General features: G+C 50.5%; 6 protein-coding genes across 6 annotated transcripts; 3 read left to right on the forward strand and 3 right to left on the reverse strand.

Moving 5' to 3' along the window:
* Positions 1 to 3,497: 3,497 nt before the first annotated feature.
* CGCS363_v003375 (uncharacterized protein) lies at positions 3,498 to 3,912 on the forward strand (the record flags this gene model as incomplete). Its single annotated transcript, XM_036635224.1, has 2 exons — positions 3,498 to 3,783; positions 3,857 to 3,912. 2 exons carry the CDS (start codon positions 3,498 to 3,500, stop codon positions 3,910 to 3,912), a joined length of 342 nt encoding a protein of 113 aa, XP_036499646.1.
* A 285-nt stretch (positions 3,913 to 4,197) lies between these two features.
* On the reverse strand, positions 4,198 to 5,739 carry DAL1-1 (Allantoinase; the record flags this gene model as incomplete). The annotated part of the gene is made up of 1 exon (XM_036635225.1): positions 4,198 to 5,739. One exon carries the CDS (start codon positions 5,737 to 5,739, stop codon positions 4,198 to 4,200), a length of 1,542 nt encoding a protein of 513 aa, XP_036499649.1.
* A 2,928-nt stretch (positions 5,740 to 8,667) lies between these two features.
* Positions 8,668 to 9,984, forward strand: CGCS363_v003377 (uncharacterized protein; the record flags this gene model as incomplete). The annotated part of the gene is made up of 3 exons (XM_036635226.1): positions 8,668 to 8,958; positions 9,010 to 9,138; positions 9,232 to 9,984. 3 exons carry the CDS (start codon positions 8,668 to 8,670, stop codon positions 9,982 to 9,984), a joined length of 1,173 nt encoding a protein of 390 aa, XP_036499648.1.
* Positions 9,985 to 10,318: 334 nt separating this feature from the next.
* On the reverse strand, positions 10,319 to 11,167 carry CGCS363_v003378 (uncharacterized protein; the record flags this gene model as incomplete). Its single annotated transcript, XM_036635227.1, has 2 exons — positions 10,319 to 10,722; positions 10,789 to 11,167. The coding sequence occupies 2 exons, from the start codon at positions 11,165 to 11,167 to the stop codon at positions 10,319 to 10,321; spliced, it is 783 nt and encodes a 260-aa protein (XP_036499645.1).
* A 2,481-nt stretch (positions 11,168 to 13,648) lies between these two features.
* CGCS363_v003379 (uncharacterized protein) lies at positions 13,649 to 14,940 on the reverse strand (the record flags this gene model as incomplete). The annotated part of the gene is made up of 2 exons (XM_036635228.1): positions 13,649 to 14,566; positions 14,635 to 14,940. The coding sequence occupies 2 exons, from the start codon at positions 14,938 to 14,940 to the stop codon at positions 13,649 to 13,651; spliced, it is 1,224 nt and encodes a 407-aa protein (XP_036499644.1).
* Positions 14,941 to 15,936: 996 nt separating this feature from the next.
* CGCS363_v003380 (putative secreted lipase) lies at positions 15,937 to 17,170 on the forward strand (the record flags this gene model as incomplete). The annotated part of the gene is made up of 2 exons (XM_036635229.1): positions 15,937 to 16,120; positions 16,188 to 17,170. 2 exons carry the CDS (start codon positions 15,937 to 15,939, stop codon positions 17,168 to 17,170), a joined length of 1,167 nt encoding a protein of 388 aa, XP_036500775.1.
* Positions 17,171 to 18,393: the final 1,223 nt, after the last annotated feature.

The raw sequence follows: 18,393 nt of genomic DNA on the forward strand, positions 1-18,393 counted from the left end.
ATTAAGTTTATAAATAACTACTTAACTCCTATTAATATATTATATTTCTTAATATTATCTATTTAGTAATAATAGTTATAGTTATTATATATATCACTTTAATCTATTTACTTAGTATAAAAATAAGCTTTCTTTTAATACCTTATATAAGTATCTAAAAGAAGAATAAATCTACTTCTAAGTATTATTAAAATAGTTATAAGCTAAGTAGCTAAGAACTATATAGTATAGTAGTATATATATACTTAAAAATATATAAAGCTACTTTAACTATATAACTCTATAGTTTTAAAGCTTATAATTTTAAAAGAAAAAAGAAAAAACTCTTTATGTTTTTTATAGATTTAAAATAAAAAGAATAAAATAAAAAGCTTAAAAATCTACTAAAAAATAAGTAAATTAAGCTTATTATCTCTATAAGGATAATAATATCTAAGCTAACTTCTTACCCCTTAAGGGGGGCTAGTAATCTAGCCTCTAAACGCTAAAAACGCCAAAAAATCTAGTAGGCCCACTAAACCCCATTCCAGTATTAATTAGTTATCTAATGCAGAGAAAAGCATATAAGTTGGGATGATAGCTGAGATCTATAGCTGTGCCTCACAGGTCATCTTATAGCTTAGGATAAGCTGCGCACTACCTAATCTTAAGAGCCTTTAGATGATCCAGCTACTTCGCTTCCTCACGACTAATAGGTACGAGCCTGAGTGGCTTATCCCACTCATAAAGTGGCTGCACCTAATTGTTAGTAATCTAGTTGCTAAAGGCAAGGAATTCCACTAAATTATCTTCGCACTCGATTAAAACATAACTGACTATCAATCATAAATGTAGGTCACAGAGAAGAAATCATATCCAACATCTCTCGCGCACCGTACTGGTCTCGAATGTGGACTTTACAAGAGTGCACACACACTACTTCCGCCTTCCTTTGTGTCACTGGCCAGCTGTGCCCACTCTCGACCGTCCGCGCCATTGCATATCCGAACATTTTTGATCATCAGGTCAGCAACCGATTGTATCTCCATTTCAGTCTTCTTCAATCCCTGCAGTACGTCAACACGTCGCAGCCGCCCCCGTGGATGTTGGCCCTCTCACTGCAAAACATGCTTCGAATGAAGGCGTCGGATCCGCGGGATAAGATATTCGCCCTGCGAGAACTATTCCACGGTGTTCTTCAAGAGATCCGTGTATCTTACGACCGTTCGCCCGAAGAGCTATGTTCTGAAGCGACTAGACTGCTCATCACAAAGCACCAGAATCTTAAGGTTCTGCTGCATGGATTTGTCCAGCCTAATTCCCCGACGCTGCCATCTTGGGCAGTCAACTGGGTTGCAGAACCAACTAGCGTCTTGTCTCGTCGGAGACTTTGGGAATCAGCGGCGTCGGAGGTCAATGCTTGCAATGGCGCTGAACCGTCAATCAACTTCAGTGCCGACGGCCTGAGACTGGTCATGAAGGGAACAAAAATCGACAACGTCGGTCCATGCATCAGTCAAGAACTCCATCCCGTGGATCGAGCCAATGAAGAAGTGAGGGCCAAGTTCGGATACTCATTTCCGGATTTTATTACCAAGTCTTTGAGCACAAACGCGATCAGTACAGATGGGTTTACAGCTGGGTTCAAAGAACTGTTCAAGATCGAATTGGTGAATGACGAATTGAAGCGACCCGCTTCGGAAGAGGCTTGGAGACTACTTGACAAGCAGACAAGCCCGGAAGAAATATGGGAACTCACCAAATACAACGAGAATGTTGCTACACAGCTCATAGTCAGCTCAGCTGGCGGAGCGCTGTTCGTTACTGAGTCGGGCAGGCTTGGAAAAGCGAACAGTGAGATACTTGAGGGCGATTTAATCTGCGTTCTTGCGGGGCTTTCGGTGCCATTAGTTGTCCGACCTCAGGGGCCATATTTCGAAATGGTATCTCCTGCACTTGTCCACGGAAGAATGGGAGGCGAGGTGTGGCCGATTGACAGGGGCCAGCTAACTGAGTGGGAGTTTGTATGACCAAATAGTCGGTATGGGTGGACGTGGGGCATCGTCGACCGTCGGGAGACGTTACCATTGTTCGAGATGGAAGGCGAGTTTTTGGCGTCCTTGAACCCTGTTCATCCAAGCCAAGGATTCAAAGCCGATTTAAGTTTCCCATTAGCTTGAGCTCGTGGTGTCTTGCGGCTGGGAAACGGGAAATCAGATTTCGCCGGCTGGCAATGCGGGCACGGGCGACTTCCGTGCGCTGGGGAGAGCTTGTTTCTCTCATGTCAGTGTCTTTCAGTGATCGGACTTTCGCCGATTGTGGCCGATCGAACTGCACGTAATTGAAAGTTGGGTCAGGACCGCATCGTAGGCTGAGCGGGTTGTTCACCGGAAAGGAAACACTTCACATACTTATCAGAACTACAGTTCACTGGAGAAGCCCAGTAAGGTATGAGATCTAGAGCTTCAGGAAATCGGCATCTTCAAACTCTTCATCGAGTAAATCAAATTTTCCGTCCGCGACGTTCATCATGTCCTATGCCGCTCGGAATCGGCACGGAGAATAGTGGTTTCTCATTTCCAAGTACCCCAGACGACTGTTGCCATAATTCGAAAACGACCCGTTTTACCGGTGACGCACATACACCCGGATACGCGTAAAGTCTATTCTCACTAACAGTAGCCGGGATGCTTGAGGATGTATTGGTTCATCTGGTAGATGTTATGCTGGATGAATCTGGTGCGGAGGGTCGCCCCATGAAAGGTTCTAGAATGTGATCGGCATGATCAGGCCAAGGGATTGGAGGTTTGGGATAGTCAGCTCCCCCGGGGCCTGTTGGGGGCCGTCATGAGTCGTGATACTGAATGTGATCAGGCCAGTTATGCGCCCGTGAGCGTGTATCCGTAACGGCTCCCTGTTGCCGCCAGTATCAAGGAGTCTGGCGAAACAGTTGCCTGGGGGTTGAACCTTACCACTTAGCGAATATACCGACCTTCACTCTACAGCTAGTTCTTTTTACGCCCTACGGACGCTTCATCTGCCTTTCCCCTCGCCTGTGCCGACGTAAAGACCGCTAGGTTACTCAAGACAGGGCGTCTTTGCGCGACTCAATCACGACGCCCGGACCATTTGTTTGGCATCTCAGGAACATGGACGCATCATCTGCACAGCCTCTTATGAGCAGAAAAGAACTTTGTGATCAGAATGACCAGTCGCTATTCGGACTGATTAGTCTACCGAAGCAGTACGTCGGAATATTTCCACAGTGAACGGGATTTGAAAATGCCTTGATACGAATGTGCTACCAAATGTAGCATGGTTCCAGACAGGGGTACACTTATTAGACTTTCCCAGAGTCTCGTAATATCCAGCTTCTATTATTTATCAACGCACTCCATATAAAGATTTGTGTCCTCGGTTCATGTCAGCGATGTCGATCATCGCATCCCTTTCGCTGCAATCTCTACACCACTCTCGTTGCCACCAGTACTCTCTCGCTCTTCGTCAACGTTCCCAACATGAAGGTTCAACTCTTGCCGCTCGTTGCTCTGTTCGCAGCTCAGGCTTTCGCCGCGTGTGGTAACGACGAATCCGAGCTCTTCGATCTTCAGGTCACCGACGGAACCAGCCAATGCAAAAGCTTTGGTTGCTTCAAGGCCTGCACCTTCCCCGATGGTAGCGGGTCATGTAACGGCTGCACCCAGTCCGTTTCTACAGACACCATTCGTCCGCTCGGCGGCAGCTACTGCTGCAAAGGGCCTCTCACTGGCTTGACAAATACTTGTGTTACTTCTTGTCCCGCAGGTAAGTAGCCAACCTCCCGACGAAATGCGAATCAAAAGGTCAAGGCAAGAACTGATCCGTGGGTTTCACGCAGGAACGAACAGCAAGCGAGCGATTACGTCCAGCGAAATGAGGCTATTTCAGGCCTGATACCCACCGTTTGATGTTGCTGTTTCTGGCCACCTTGATGGAGGCTTTTTGAACATCTTTCGGGAGGATTTAGCATAGCGATGATATCATTCATAACACTACTCTACATACGTTGAAGTTGCAAGGTTTCCCACCGACGATAGTTCACTGTACAAAAGTGAATGTCACTCCAGGCAACCCACTTGAAGCTAAGGTGAATTCAATGCTACAAACATACGGCAAAACGTATTCAAGCAATGGTCGAAATACTCGACAAGGTATACCAATAGCAGATCACATTGTGATCTAGACCATTCTCACAGCCTTTCGCCGCCGCGGTTCCAGGATAGTTCTTCCGACCGGGCCCTGCTCCTCATCGAATCCCGTTGTACGATCAAATATTTTCCGCCCGCGCAGCCAAGTCTCGTCCACGGCTCCCTTGAGTGTCTTTCCTTCGAAGGGGGAGACCTCGTTTCGGAAGAACATGGTGTCGGTGTTGACCTCACATAAAGCTGTATCATCAAAGACCACCACGTCAGCGTCGAATCCTACGCCCAGGTCACCCTTCTCCTGTTCCAAGCCAACTTGACGTGCCGTATTTGTACTCGTCCATCGAACGATATCCTCGATGGTGATACCTCGAGAATCGGCCTGTGTCCAAAGAATGGAGAGACCCAAGCCGAGACTGCTGACACCTCCCCACGCACTGAAGAAGTCACCATCCTCGCCCCGATGGCTGTGCGGGGCAACAGGCAGTGACTCGGGAATCAACTTCAGGTCTGGTGTGCAGGGCAAATGGTCCGAGACTACGGTCTTGATGACACCTTCGCCATTCTCACGCGAGAGCTCTTCCCATAGAAGTGCCTGGTTGGACAGCTCGCGAGCTGGAGGGGCTGATTTGTAGCGGGTGTCTCCCTCGGGAACCTCCTCGGAGGCCAGGCTGAGATAGTGGAAGCACGTCTCGGCGGTGATGTGGATGCCACGGTCTCTTGCCTCGCGCAACATAGGGATGCCCTCAGCAGCAGACAGATGCACAATGTGCAAGTCCAACTCGGGTGCAACGTGGGCCTTGGAAAGAATCTGACTGATGGCGTATGTCTCCAGTGTTGGAGGTCGAGAATCCAAATAGGTTTGATAGCTAGTCAGAGGGCCAGTGTATGGTGCGCCAGAGCCAACGAGGGTTACGTTGGGAGGCACCATCTCCGCATGGAACATGACTGTGGTAGGCGAGCCAGCAAGGGCATACATGGCTGCTTCGATATCGTTGGGACCTATGGCTGGGAACTCATCCACACCGCTCTCAATGAGAAACCCCTTAAATGAGCGTACACCCGCGTCGACCAGAGGCTTCAGGTGCTGCGTATTGTTGGGTATCAGACCACCATGAAAGCCGATGTCAACCCAGCACTGCCCGTCGGCTGCCCTGACTTTAGTCATGAGGTTCTCGACAGTGGTTGTGGGCGGAAGAGAGTTGAGAGGCATGTCAATCAGTGTCGTGACACCCCCCGATGCGGCCGCTCTAGAGCCGGTCCAGAACCCTTCCCATTCCGTCCGGCCGGGCTCGTTGAGATGGACATGGGCGTCGAGTAGGCCAGGAAGCAGGAGCTTTGGCGAATAGTCTGTATAGACAGTGCCTGGAGGGAATTCGGAGGGTGATCTGACGGAGTTGTCGACTGAGATGATCTTGCCGGTTGTCGTGTTGACCACGAGAGTTGCCTCGCTCACAGATCCGCTTAGAACGACGCGGGACGACGCAAACACAAGGAGGTCTGACGAAGAGTTGTTCGGGAGAAGGGCCTGGATGCTTGTCGCAAAGAGCGCCACCCCGAAGAACCGGGGCAAAACCATGATGGAGAGAGAATTATGTTGGTTGCTCCTGCTGTCTTTTTGATAACGACGGTAAGATTGGAGGAGTAGCCCAAATTAGTGTGGTTGGATCGGCCTTTATATCTGTCAGATCTGAGTCCCACATGGAGATCGTGAGCAGGTTGAGCTATATTCTGGTCCGATGTTCCCGAAAAGACAGGTTGAAAGCATGGAATCTCCCGACCAGGATCTTAGGTCTCCTGGCAGTCTTGGCACTCTAAGGTATTTGGATGGAGGTGTGTCAGTAATGTGTGTGTCTGCGGCTTGAGGTGGGCTCTTCTTGTATCTGGATTGGGATGATCTATCTTCCGTTTAGGTCTATTCTCTTCTTGGAAGGGCATGAGCTTTCTTGTCTTCATTCTCTTTATGTTCTTCTAGCATTCCGCGCAGATTCACACTTTGTCACAGTTGAGCGTCTATAGTACCTGCTCTAGTCGTCTTCCTGCGACATACACGCATGATGAACTCTAGTTGCATACGCGGAAGGCGTGGGATATGATGTGTGTAGCTTCGCTCGGATGCTAGCTAAAGACTTGGCATTACACATTGAAGGTTCAACTGCAGGCTTCCTTGCAGGCCTCACTGCAGAGTAAGTAGAGAGGAACTGCGCAGTGACTGCTGATCAGCAGACAGGGAAATCAAGTAGCACTCCGAGTTTTTCCGCAACTGGGGGCTCAATTTTCTACCAACGTCTATTTCTTTTCGGTCAAGGTCCGTTTGTATGGGCTGCTGCGTAGCTCAAGTGGGATGGCTTCAGTGCCACAACAACGATCGAGTCGGGAAGCGCCGAGGATCGCTGAGCGGCATGAACTTGCTTGTTCAACTCTTTGGGCAATCCTTCCCGCAGCTGCATTGCAGATCGCGATTTTCCAAGGAATGTCCGTTCCTTGCAGGTAGCCTAACATTCCCCTTGTCGGCTTGGCTTTGATATCCCGTCGGTTGCTCAGATATTGATGTCCGTCGAGTGTGCGGGGTGCAGCCAATCAGAGTTCGGATCGCGATTCGATCGAGTAACAAGAAGCTTATTCTATCGAGTAAACCGCAATGGGGACAACGGGGCTAACTGGGTCCCGCGTAATTGGCGCCGGTGGACTTGGGGTAATGATACTGAGCTCAAGCAGCATGGAAAAAGGAGAGACATCCGGAGTTATTGTACACACGCTGTCGAAAAAACGTACAAGGTCAGGATTAACAGTAAGGTACAATCTGTATGGAACTCATTGCATTACCAGTCAACGAAATCACAGCTTCGCTCCAACAAGTTGAATAGCCCGGAGCTCTACTGAATCTGACTGATACGATCTTAACCAATCCAGACATTCTCTCTATTTTCTCCGATGATCTCTCATTTTCGTTGCGGGCATCAATCCGAAGCCAAAGCATGACTGACCTACTAGGTACCTTATGGGTAACCATTATGTGACGATTCGTTCTGCATTTCAGTCATGACAGCCAAGCAAATGCTTCAGTATCTGGCAGACCAGGCTTACAGGCTGTGTAACCCACCGTGGAACTGAAAACCAAGCTGTCGGCAAGCATGAGATCTTCAAGGCGTTGTATCGCATACGAGAGACCCCATCATGGCATGGCTGGGAGGACTTGGCAAATTGGAAATCTCCGCGGACGTGTCCGTATGGGGAACTGGGAATCATTTGAACTGGTCTTCAGCGCAGCCAACCTAATCACAGCACTCAAAAATGGAAAACAAGCCCTCCAATTTTTATGCTGAGACCTCGCATGTAGAACCGGCACATTCTCGGAAATCTTTCACAATGTTAAATCAACACAATCACGTTTCTGGTCCGCGAGAGTCAGTGATTGTGTCTCTCCGAGTTGTCAATAGGGCGGATAAGTCCTCATCCGCCTGCATGATCATGAACAGTGGGAGCCACTCCGTGGTTGTGTTGAGGCCCCAAACGCCTTAATCACCTTCGCCCGAATAGCATGTTTTACGGCATTCCACGATGTAAGATGTCAAGAACTTTCGCGTCAATGACATCAATCAAAGGCAGTTGGACATGTAAGCAATTCTCTTCAGAAGCGCGTCCAATGGCATCAGCAGCATCATGCACCTCGACCTAACTTACCGCATCGGGAGGCTCATCGCAAATGCTCAGCCAATCATGGTTGCAGAACTTCCCATCGTATTCAATTTGGCTGGCTTCTACACCCAATAAGCGAAGTCAGTTCAAATTGCCATTTCAGAGTGGTTTAGTGCTGACACGCTACCAATCGCTTCGGGCCGCGCGGTTCTTTTGCAATATGATTACAAAAGCCTTCGATGGAGCTGCGCGCGCCTCGGGCAGAATCTCAGCACATGGTGAATGTCCCAAACCGCCACCTTGAATGACAATAGCTGCTTTAAAAGCGCTCAACTCGTTGATTGGGAAAGTTTGGTCGAGACCTAGCCAGCCGTCCGCATCCACTTGACAACCGACCGCTTTGTCGCTCTTCGTACGCCCACCATCAATACTCTGAAATTGCTTCTGGCATTGCTTGTCCACGCGTTGATTTGAGGCTTTATTTCACCCTTTTTTCCGTTACTTCGACGTTCAACGGCACGTGTGAATCATGGGACGCGCGCCAACTAGCGGGTATTGTCACACTTGCCGAAGACGACGAGTGAAGTGTGGTAGGCAACCCATTCCAGACTCAAGGCCCTCTACTGTGACCTAAGAACATGAAACTTACCACACCATTACCGCAGATAAGGGCCGTCCGGAGTGTGATCGCTGCCTTAAATCTGGCCACAGATGCCAGGGGTACGAGCTGCCCCTGCGCATGCAGAACTTGACAGTTGGCGAGAGCAGCGGCAGCCAGCAACTAGTCCCGGTGCCCAACCGGGCGGTGACGGCGCTAGCCCGGTCTGATATGACACGGGAGTTGCCTTTGACTGCGTTCCGCGACAGCATGGCATTCTCACACCTGCTCGCTAACTACCGCTGGGGCCCGTTCTGGAAGCCGCTACTGCGAACATCCATGTCCGAAGCGTCCACGCCAGCCGAAAGGGCCCATTATCGAGCCTGTCTGGCTACTGCTCTTGCCTTTATGGGTAAAGCCGTAAAGGAGCCGAAGATGCTTTCGGATGGGTATGAGATGAATGGCGAGGTCATCAGAGGCTTGCATGGGGCTCTGCTTCAACAGTCGAAGTCGGAGATGGCGCGCTGGGCTTTTACGATCATAGTACTGTGCATGTATCAAGTGAGTATCAGACTCCCGCAGCCTTTCAGCAACATCTGACGATTTGCCCAGTATGCCGTTGAGGGGAATGCCAATCTTCCACACTACTATGGTGTTGTTAGGGTCATCGAGTACTGCGGGCCAGAGTACTTCCAGCAGGAGCCCATGCTGACAATTTACCGCCAAATTAGGGCTCAGCATGTAAGTGTCACATATTACGATACATCTGTTGAAAGAAACTTGGAAACCCCCCACAAAACCCGGCGCAAGCTCACGAGGTCATATGATGGCCAGTCCTGCAGTTCCTTCAACAACAAGAAACCCTCCTTCTTCAACATAGAAAAATGGAAGACTATTCCTTGGATGAAAACTCGCAAGACTTCGTACGATATCTTGATAGACCTGTACATCGAACTACCAGGCTTGGGAGCCTCGCTGGGTCCTTCTTCTGCTACTCTCTCAGAAGACGACAAGATCGAGATAGAGATGGAGACTAGAGATTTGCTCGCAAGGTTTTACGAGTGGCGAAGGAATTGGGAGCTTGCCAATCCGCGATCGGCAGCTGAAGTGTGGCTTCCAATTACTGCAGACGACGTACCACAGCCTTGGGTAAAGGATCTTCTTTCGAAAGCGTTGGAGGTTCAGACGGCGGATCAGGTGACTGACCTGTTGGTCTATAACTCTGCCTTGATTTACCTGATGCACGTTCTTTACGCTCTGCGGACAGGCGACCGTCGGCCGCAGCCATTCCCAACGGATATGGACTCCAGTGTGCAAAAGGCCGTTAGAGACCCACTGTACATGCCGGACGAGCTGAAGTATCAGTGGCAGCCGGCAATCGAGGCGTTGAGGCTGATGCGGCTTGCTCCAGGATTGTTGTCCATCAGCGACTGCTCAGTCATGGTTCCTGTCTCGCCCATCGGCATCATCTACAACTCTCTGATTGGGAACGAGGGGCTTGGACGGGTACTGTTGTCCACAATGAATAATCCTGAGGACTATGAAATGGCAGGTCTTGAGCTCTCTGTCTTTCGCATCCCAGAGTAGCTTTAGGTGGGGTTTCCTTCAAACTGTCACCGCATAACCACGCATAACCCATTCGTGTGTATACAACTAGTGTGACAATTAGCGTACTTGATCGTAACCAATTCTTTTCTTAGCCCAAGAAAAGACGTTGACCTATCCATGATCGATGATTCGATTGTCTAATTAGGTTTGATGCACAAAAGTAACCGTGATAGTTGAGATAGAGACAGTGTTATTTCGGTGGTACTCCTACAAGATTGAAGCATAGTGGAAGCTGAAATACAAACAAAGCGAACAACAGTCCTTACTCTATAGCGTTTACAATGCTAATCCACGACTATACCCCGCCTTAAGTTCAGCAGTTGCTTCCGGAACAGGTGTTGTAGTACATGTAGACATCCTTGATGCGGAAGTTTGCAGTCTGTTTGGGAGGGCCGACACTCCAGCCAGGGTCTCCGTTGGCCCAGTTGTTAAATACCCACGGGGCAGCGGAGTTGGGCACGTCACTGGTAGTGTTCCAGATTTGCACACCATCTACAAACCATCGAACCAGACCTGGGGTCCAATCAAGACGGTACTCGTGCTCGGCGCTTGTAGCATCCGAGGGTGGAGTGACTGCGTTGTAGGTCTTGACACCGTTTTGGTCTGCATCCTGGTTGGTGAACCAGAGCTTCCGGGTGCCTTGGTTGCTTAGCGAGCTGGGGTCCGAAAGCCATTCAATGTCGGTCTCTTGAGTGTCATTCTTGTAGTAGAAGATGCCTATGTCGTTGTAAGTTAATAGGTTCAGACAGTTTGAGTCAGAAATAAGAGCTGAGAAGTTCTTACCATTGCAAACGCCAGCAGGCTCACTGAAAATGGCGACGGTTCGAACAGAAGCGTACTTGATGTTGGCAACAGTAGTGACGACCTCGCCACATTTGTAAGGCTGGGCAGTTTGACCACCGGGAACTATCAAGTTAAGATAACCACCAGATACGACGGCGTTGGCAGCTTCGTAAGTGTGTGTCCCAACAGAGTACGTGCTTCTGTACAGCCCACTCGGAAGAGTAGTTCCGGTCGCAAAGTTGAAGATGGCTCTGTTTGCAAACGTATACTGCCCGTCAACGACGTATGATGAGCCGCTGACAGTCGGGGTCGGGGACCGGACCAGAGCGTAAGCCTGCCCTACGGCGAAAGCAATAGTTGCAATGGTAGAAAATCGCATGATGCGGACGGTCGAAATGATGATGAGCTTGTCTGTAATGCCTAAGCTTTGATGCCGAGCTAAGATATTCAGTTATGTTCGTGAGTAGAGAAGTTCAACTACTTATAGTTGCCATCAAGTCCCTAGACCTGAAGGATTGCGGACAGGCCGATGGCCATGCCACGATGAGCATCCTTCGCCAAGTCACATCAGGTGTGGAAGGACGAGGGTTGCCTCCTTCTGGATGGTAGGACCTTGATCGGGCCTACTGATACCATAGAATCCAGACTTTCTCGTGATGGCCTCACTTGAAGAGGCACAGAGCCTCCCTTGCGTCGTCATCACACACATCAGGGCGGAAGTGCGAGACAGCCAATTGAAGAGCTGAGTTGACCATGAAGATTGCCCCTGCAAAGTGTGATCAGGCAGAGGCCAAGGCTCCCCAGCCCCAATGGGATATTTTCCGGCGGTCCAGCCCGCGATGTGCCGGAGCCGAATGGATCGGATCGTCGCATCTTTACACCTGAAAGGCGCAAGAAACCCGACAAACGCACGCCGCTTTTCCGGTGTGCACTCTCCTTCTCCCTTTAATGGACAGTTCGCAACGGTTAGTCCCGCATTCCATGCAGCAGAAGGATTGCCAAGTACGTGATGGTCAGACAATACTGTCTAGAATAGGAAGGTGGTCAAATCTCTCTTCTGGTTCCCCAGCTGTTGACTATGCTTGCAACAGCTGCAGACACGAACCCTTTTGGGCTGTCTTACATTGGGGGCGATGGCAAGTTGACATTACGACATGTCAGACATTTACATTTCTTGTAAATCGCGCACTATTGCACTTTTCTCGCTTCCTCCACGAGACTTTCAAGACCCATGAGCATTGTAGGCGCCCTTGGCATGCGATGAGGGTTTCTGAATCGAAGCTTCGGTCGACGCTTGCCATCGGCCGTAGGAGAACCTCGTGCCCACTGGAGTGACGGAATGATGTCAGTTTGACTGATCATCGAGCTTTAGTCGGCTCTCGGCGGCAATAGCCTCAATGTTGTCTTGGGATGATGGGTAACGAATTGGGTGTAAGGGGAGGACGTGGCTGAGCTGAAGAAGACTCACACCGGGAATATCTCAGCAGGCCATACTCATTCGTAGTAAAGGATGCATTGACGTCACCGATCAAATTAACCATCAGCCAAAACTTGATCATAAGTCCAATGACATCGGTTCTACGCCTGGCACAGAAAGGTTGGATAGCAGGGCAGGAGCAACCGATGATTTGAGTGACACACTTAGTTGCTGTGGCGGCGCGTGGGCTTTGAACTATTTGGGAGTTGTAACCCCAGTGCCCATCTGACCACCATCAGCAACAATCTATTGATTATTTCACACCACCTTTCGGCGTGCTAACTTGACATGAGTTGAATCTATGGTCGAGGGGCTTTTGGGTTTGCGATCGAATGTGATTGACTAGTATGCGAGGATTTGTCCAGCTATGTTGGTTGCTTTGCTAGTAGTCCTGCTTCGAGAGGCACAAGCTCATCAGCCCCAAAGACTTCCCATCGTGTGACTCTAATCTCGCAAAGTCATACTCAATCGGTGTACGACCTGAAATTCAGTTCAGGAAAATGCTGGAGTGAACAAGCTTAGTGGTCGACTAAATAAGGTGGGTATCACAGCTACAAATGCCGATGCTACGGTCAAACATAAAACCTCCGTGGTTGTTAAGAATTTGTCGCATACATGGGGCCGAAGTCTACCTACACTCTGAGGCCCACCTCATAATGATTACCTCAGCGACGCAGAACAGCCATCAACAACTTACTACAGCGAAAAGCCGATAGCGAACCGACTGTGATGCTTCCTGCGGCGTCATGAGTGGAGAGCTGCGGAATCCGAGAGGTTATCTAAGCAACTACAGAGCAGTATTCTTAGCATTTGTATCGGGATGATCCCAGCCCATGACGGCTGTTCCGCCAACGAGCATAAACTCTTCAATACTGATGAATTTTTCATCGGGTCGCCGAATACCCTTCCAATATCTGGAAAACCCCTTATCTCCACGGCAAACAAGGCGAGCAAGCGATGTTTTACCGGCCGGCAGTTCTTTCTTCGCCGTCGAAAGCTATGACTTGAGTCAGGACCCCAAATTGGATATGGTTCAACAGAGTGCCATCCGGTGGGACAAGCACCCACATCACGGGCTTCAGACAGACAATGCACGGACGCGGGGATCGTCAATCTGCTCGGATAACAGGGATATTCCGAGAACTCGGTCGTCAGCCCTCGGGCCAACGTGGTGTCCTTGTTGACCATCACGAAGGGGTAGACTTGCCAAAAGATCGTCAACACTCCACCGAATGGCGCTTGATATGTGCCACTGTGACCAAGTATTGCCACACACCGTGAACTGGGGGAGCAGAGTTTTGAGACTTTGAGTGTTGATAGCAGAATATCTACTGCGTCATGCTTTATTTATTACGCTAATACGTTACAATTATCGTCATCTCATCATACCATGTTGTTCACCCCGTGCTTTCTGCCGGGGGCTGTAGTATCTGCATCCGAGCTTTCCCTGGGCTCATCGGGTCTGTTGTGCTGGACTACGCCCAGCTCGACCCCGTCCTCCTTTCCAATAATGTTCTCAGATGAACTGGCATACGTCTTCCGCCTGGAATGATTCGTGTGCTCCGGATTTGTGGTATTCTTGCTGGTTCCCTGCCTGTCTGCGTTGGAAAGACCAAGCGTGGACTTGGCTGCGTGCCATGATCCCATGATCGCAGCGTCCAATACCGGCAATGACGCCGTGACAATGCCCATTGAGATATCAAGCACGGTCCATCGAAGGATAATGGTGTAGTCCCAGAAGATGTCGGTGGACGTGAAGGGCTGTGTCTGCTGGAGCAGGCCTCCAGCAACAGTGAGGCCACCCGCCGCCCAAATGATGAAGAGCCTGACCTTCTTACTCGTATCAATACGGACACGCCACAGGATAATGATAGGCGTGGCAAGAAGAAGCACACTCTGCACTACGTGAATAATGCTGAGAACTTTGGCTGCCAGGAACTGGTTCCCACAAGTAGCTGCTGTTGCGAGAGATCCTGCGTACTCTCTATCCCATACAGCTCGAGGAGGGTTGCAGAGGAAAATGTTCCAGAATATGGAGGCGACGACAAATGCCACCAAAGTGCCGAGGAAGATGTCCGCTAGGATCCTCCAGGTCTTGAAAGCTGTGTCGACGAGTCGGCGGATGAAGAGCGTGATCGAGATTTTGATAATGCCGACCGTTGGGTAGTATATGATTTTGCAGATGGTGAGGTAGTATGAGTAGAATTGGTAGTCGTCGTAAGTGTTTTCCCAGGTGTGAAGGCCGCCGCCAGCATCGACGACGACGAGAATCTGAAGGATCGGGTAGACCAGTGCGAGGATCTGGCAAGTCATCAGCATGAGTCCCTCTTCATGCACTTCAGGGATAGGTTGGAAGAGTTCCAACTCACCGAAGCTGCAACAATCACCCAGTCATCCCAACCAAATTTCGTCTGCGTTCCTCTCCATTTCACAATCAACCTTCCAGTCGTCGGTACCACTATAGCAAGCATCACTATCACCATGCCGGCAATGATGGCGCCCTGTTTCGATTCGTGAACGGCGTTCGCTGGCTCCTGGGCGGCGAAGATGTAACCCAGAGCAGGGTCGAGCGTCGTGACTCCATATTGCCGGTAGATCCCCCTAATGACATTGTAATCCCTGGTGTTGTTGGGCGGCTTCCCGATCTTCGCGGAGGCCGTGCTGCTGTTCGACATGGCGAGAAACAAGTCGTCCAACTAACCGAGCTCAACATGCAAAGAGGAGACCCGCGACGGGAGCGGGCGGCCGGTCCGCTTTATGCAGCTTTCTTTCGAGATGGGCTGAACCGCTCCAAATTATTTTCAGTGTATCAAGGCCAGACGCGCGGGCTAGCATGGTTTCACATCGTGGGAAACCCGGCCTTCTTTGATCTTCAGCATCGCTTACCGGGTGCGAGGTCCCGGGATCGTGGGAGGGTCGTATCGACAAGAATTTCGCAACAGCGGGATCAGCATGGGGGAAGAGCCGATGTTTGGGCATTCTTGGAAAAGCCCGCGATAACCATTCAGCTGCCATGCCGTGCAGATTAAGCTACAAGGACAAGGTTGGCTCTGGTGCGGGCAGGTGTGGTGAGAATGAGTCGATGGCGAGTCATGGATGCCAGTGGGCGCTCGCAAACATCGCAGAGAACCGCAGGCCTCGGCCCCTCGCTTCTGCGAGTGGGAGGCACAGCCAATAACAGTCTGATGGCGTCAAAGATTGGAGAAGACCCAACATGCACTGGGGAACTGTGAAAAGAGGTTCTCATGGTTCTTCCCGGCTTGTCACTCCGCCTTGCGAGGACGGCAGGCAGGGGTTTTGCTCTTGGCGATGTTCGGTTGGGTAACACCTCCGACCGGCGTTCCCCCGGTGCCGTCTCGTTCCCCGAAATTGCCCTGCACGAGGTTCTTGGCCTGGGGACCGCAATTTGGCGGGATCGGTCTGCCTCGATTCGGACCAACACAGAAACGAACAAGTCCCAGCGTTTAGCGTATATTAACAGTCGTTCTCGTTCGTAAGAGCCCCAGAAACATGAAGAAAAGAAAGAGGGGGAAAAACCTGCTGATGTGTTTGCCGCCGGTCGTGTCTCCGCGCTGGACATTCTGTGCGCGCTCTTAGTGCGACTTCTGGCCCCCTTTGGCGCGTGTCAACTCTTCTTCAAACTCGACGCTCGCCCACGACAATCAGGAGCCATGGTCCGACTTTCGGCACTCTCCGCGGTCGCATTGGCTGCCGCTGGCGCCGCTGCAGGTGCCGACTGCACCGGCGTGAACGCTGTCAGCTCAAAGTGCAGCCCTCAGGAAAGTCTGCATCATCGAGAGTTCTTCTACGTGGGAGGCCAAAGCGCACCGGACCCGACAGGAAACATCACAATTGGTAGGACAATGCAGCCTTCCAGATAAGAGTTTCCCTCCACGGTTTTCTAACCTCTTCTTCGTCATAGGCCAGATCTATGTCGAGAAGCTTACGCCCATCATTAAAGTTCGGTCAACCCCTCTTGTCTTCCTCCACGGCGGTGGCATCTCCGCCACCACATGGCTCAACACCCCTGACAACCGCCCGGGGTGGGCGACTTACTTCCTGCAGAAGGGATATCAGATTTATCTGATCGACGCGAACAGCATCGGACGGTCCACCGCCAACAACCCGGCGAACTTCACCATGAATGTGGGCATGTCGGTGGAGTACGTCGAGATGGGTTTCACAGGTGTCAAGGAATACAACACCTATCCTCAATCCCAGTTGCATACACAGTGGCCTGGCACCGGCTTGAGGGGCGACCCTACTTTCGACCAGTTCCAGCAAAGCTTCATCCCATACACAAGTAGTTATGTTTCTCAGGAGCTGGCCATCCGCACCGCTGGCTGCGAGTTGCTATCTCTCATCGGCGCCAAGTCGTACCTGGTGTCACATTCCCTGGGTTCCAAGCTTGCTCTCGTTATCTCCAATGACTGCCCTCAATATCTCGCCGGCAGCATCAACCTCGAGCCATCGACAATTCCCTTCTGGGCCTACGGATATGGGCTTGGGGGCCGCTCTGCCAATCCATGGGGTCTCACCAACACTCAAGTCGATTACGAGCCCGCCGTTACGGACTCGGCCGAGCTCGCAGATGAGATCGAGTCTGTGGGCAATGAGACGTTGGCGCTTCGCAACTGCTACCGCCAGAAGGAACCGGCGCGCCAGCTTCCCAAGATCTCCAGCGTGCCTTATGTGGCATTGACGGGAGAGGCCAGTGTGCACATCACCTACGATCACTGTATCATCGACTATCTAAAGCAAGTCGGAGGGAACCCCGAGTGGATCAAGTTGGGTGACATTGGTATCAAGGGCAACGGCCACTTTGGTCACCTTGAGATGAACAACCTCGACATTGCATCTGTCGTTCACGGATGGGTCAAGAAGAAGCAAGGCTGGTGGTGGTAATTCGGGTCAGCCCTATTTCTCTGTACATATTTCCATACTGTACATACGTCTAGCACGTAATCTTAATATTCCCCTATGTTAGCAATATTGAAACGCTTGTTGTGGAGGAACGCAGGTCACAAGGCCAAGAGAATGGGACGTCGAATCATGAAGGTGGCCTTGAACGTAGCATCGGCAAAAATTCAGTTTGGCCGATCGAGTTGGTCATCCAGGCCGGCCTTCTGCCAACTTAATATTTTATACTACTTCTTCGCATGGTCCAGACGTTTCAGCCTATGCGTTAACACACTACGCATTGGGCATTTATTTTTGGGTTAACCATCGGTTGATAACATTTGACAATTTTGACAATGTTCTCCGAATAGGAAATTTCCTTGCTCGTAGGTAGATCACCCCACGTGGTGCCACTGCGCTCTTGCACTATCTCACTATTTTAGGTGTGTCAAGTAGCTCTATCATGCGACGCACTTGGTATCAGCGGCTTATGAGTTAAAGAAAACGGAACGCATGATCATTTGGTCTTTACAATAATTGTCTATGTCACATACAGTTTATAGGCGCACTCCTAGATGTATGTCTATGTACGAAGGGATAGCTCAACCCGACCGCAGCTGCAGTCTACACATTGCACTTGCTCAGCCTCTTCCTCGACGTCATCTCGCTGCTGCCGGTTGCCTAGCCACGCTAGTGAGAGCGGTGATCATGGTTGAGTCTTACAAATGGCTGCATACGACAGACTGATCAGCTGAAGACATTCGATCTGATAAGATGAATTTGCCTGAAAGGATCATCACAGCCACATTTAAGGCTACATGGAGCCTGCATCCTGCGGGATGGCCCGGTGAGCCGTCCGTCGCCTACATCGGGGACTGTGGATCATTTGGCTGCCTGGCGAGGCACAGAAGATCGGCATGGAGCTAAAATATCAAGCGAAATGCTCTCTCAGTTAGACGGCTGAAATGAACTTTGGTTCTCATTCGTGCATTCGCATTCAAGCCCGCTGAGAGCAGTCCCTCCTATCCGCCGATATCCGGAACGAGACTCAGCTCAACCGCGTAACATCTTATCTTGCTTGATGATCAGTCCTCAGACTTTGCCAAGACCCCAATAGAGTTAGACAGCGGATCGCTAACGAAACAGGACGACCTAATCCTTCACGATATCCACTGTCTGGGAACTTGAGCTATCATTTGACGTCCTTTGGGACTTTCGTGATCCTGCCA

This window comes from Colletotrichum siamense (genome assembly GCF_013390195.1).
Source record: "Colletotrichum siamense strain Cg363 chromosome Unknown KSG_Cg363_contig02, whole genome shotgun sequence".
Lineage (NCBI taxonomy): Eukaryota > Fungi > Ascomycota > Sordariomycetes > Glomerellales > Glomerellaceae > Colletotrichum > Colletotrichum siamense.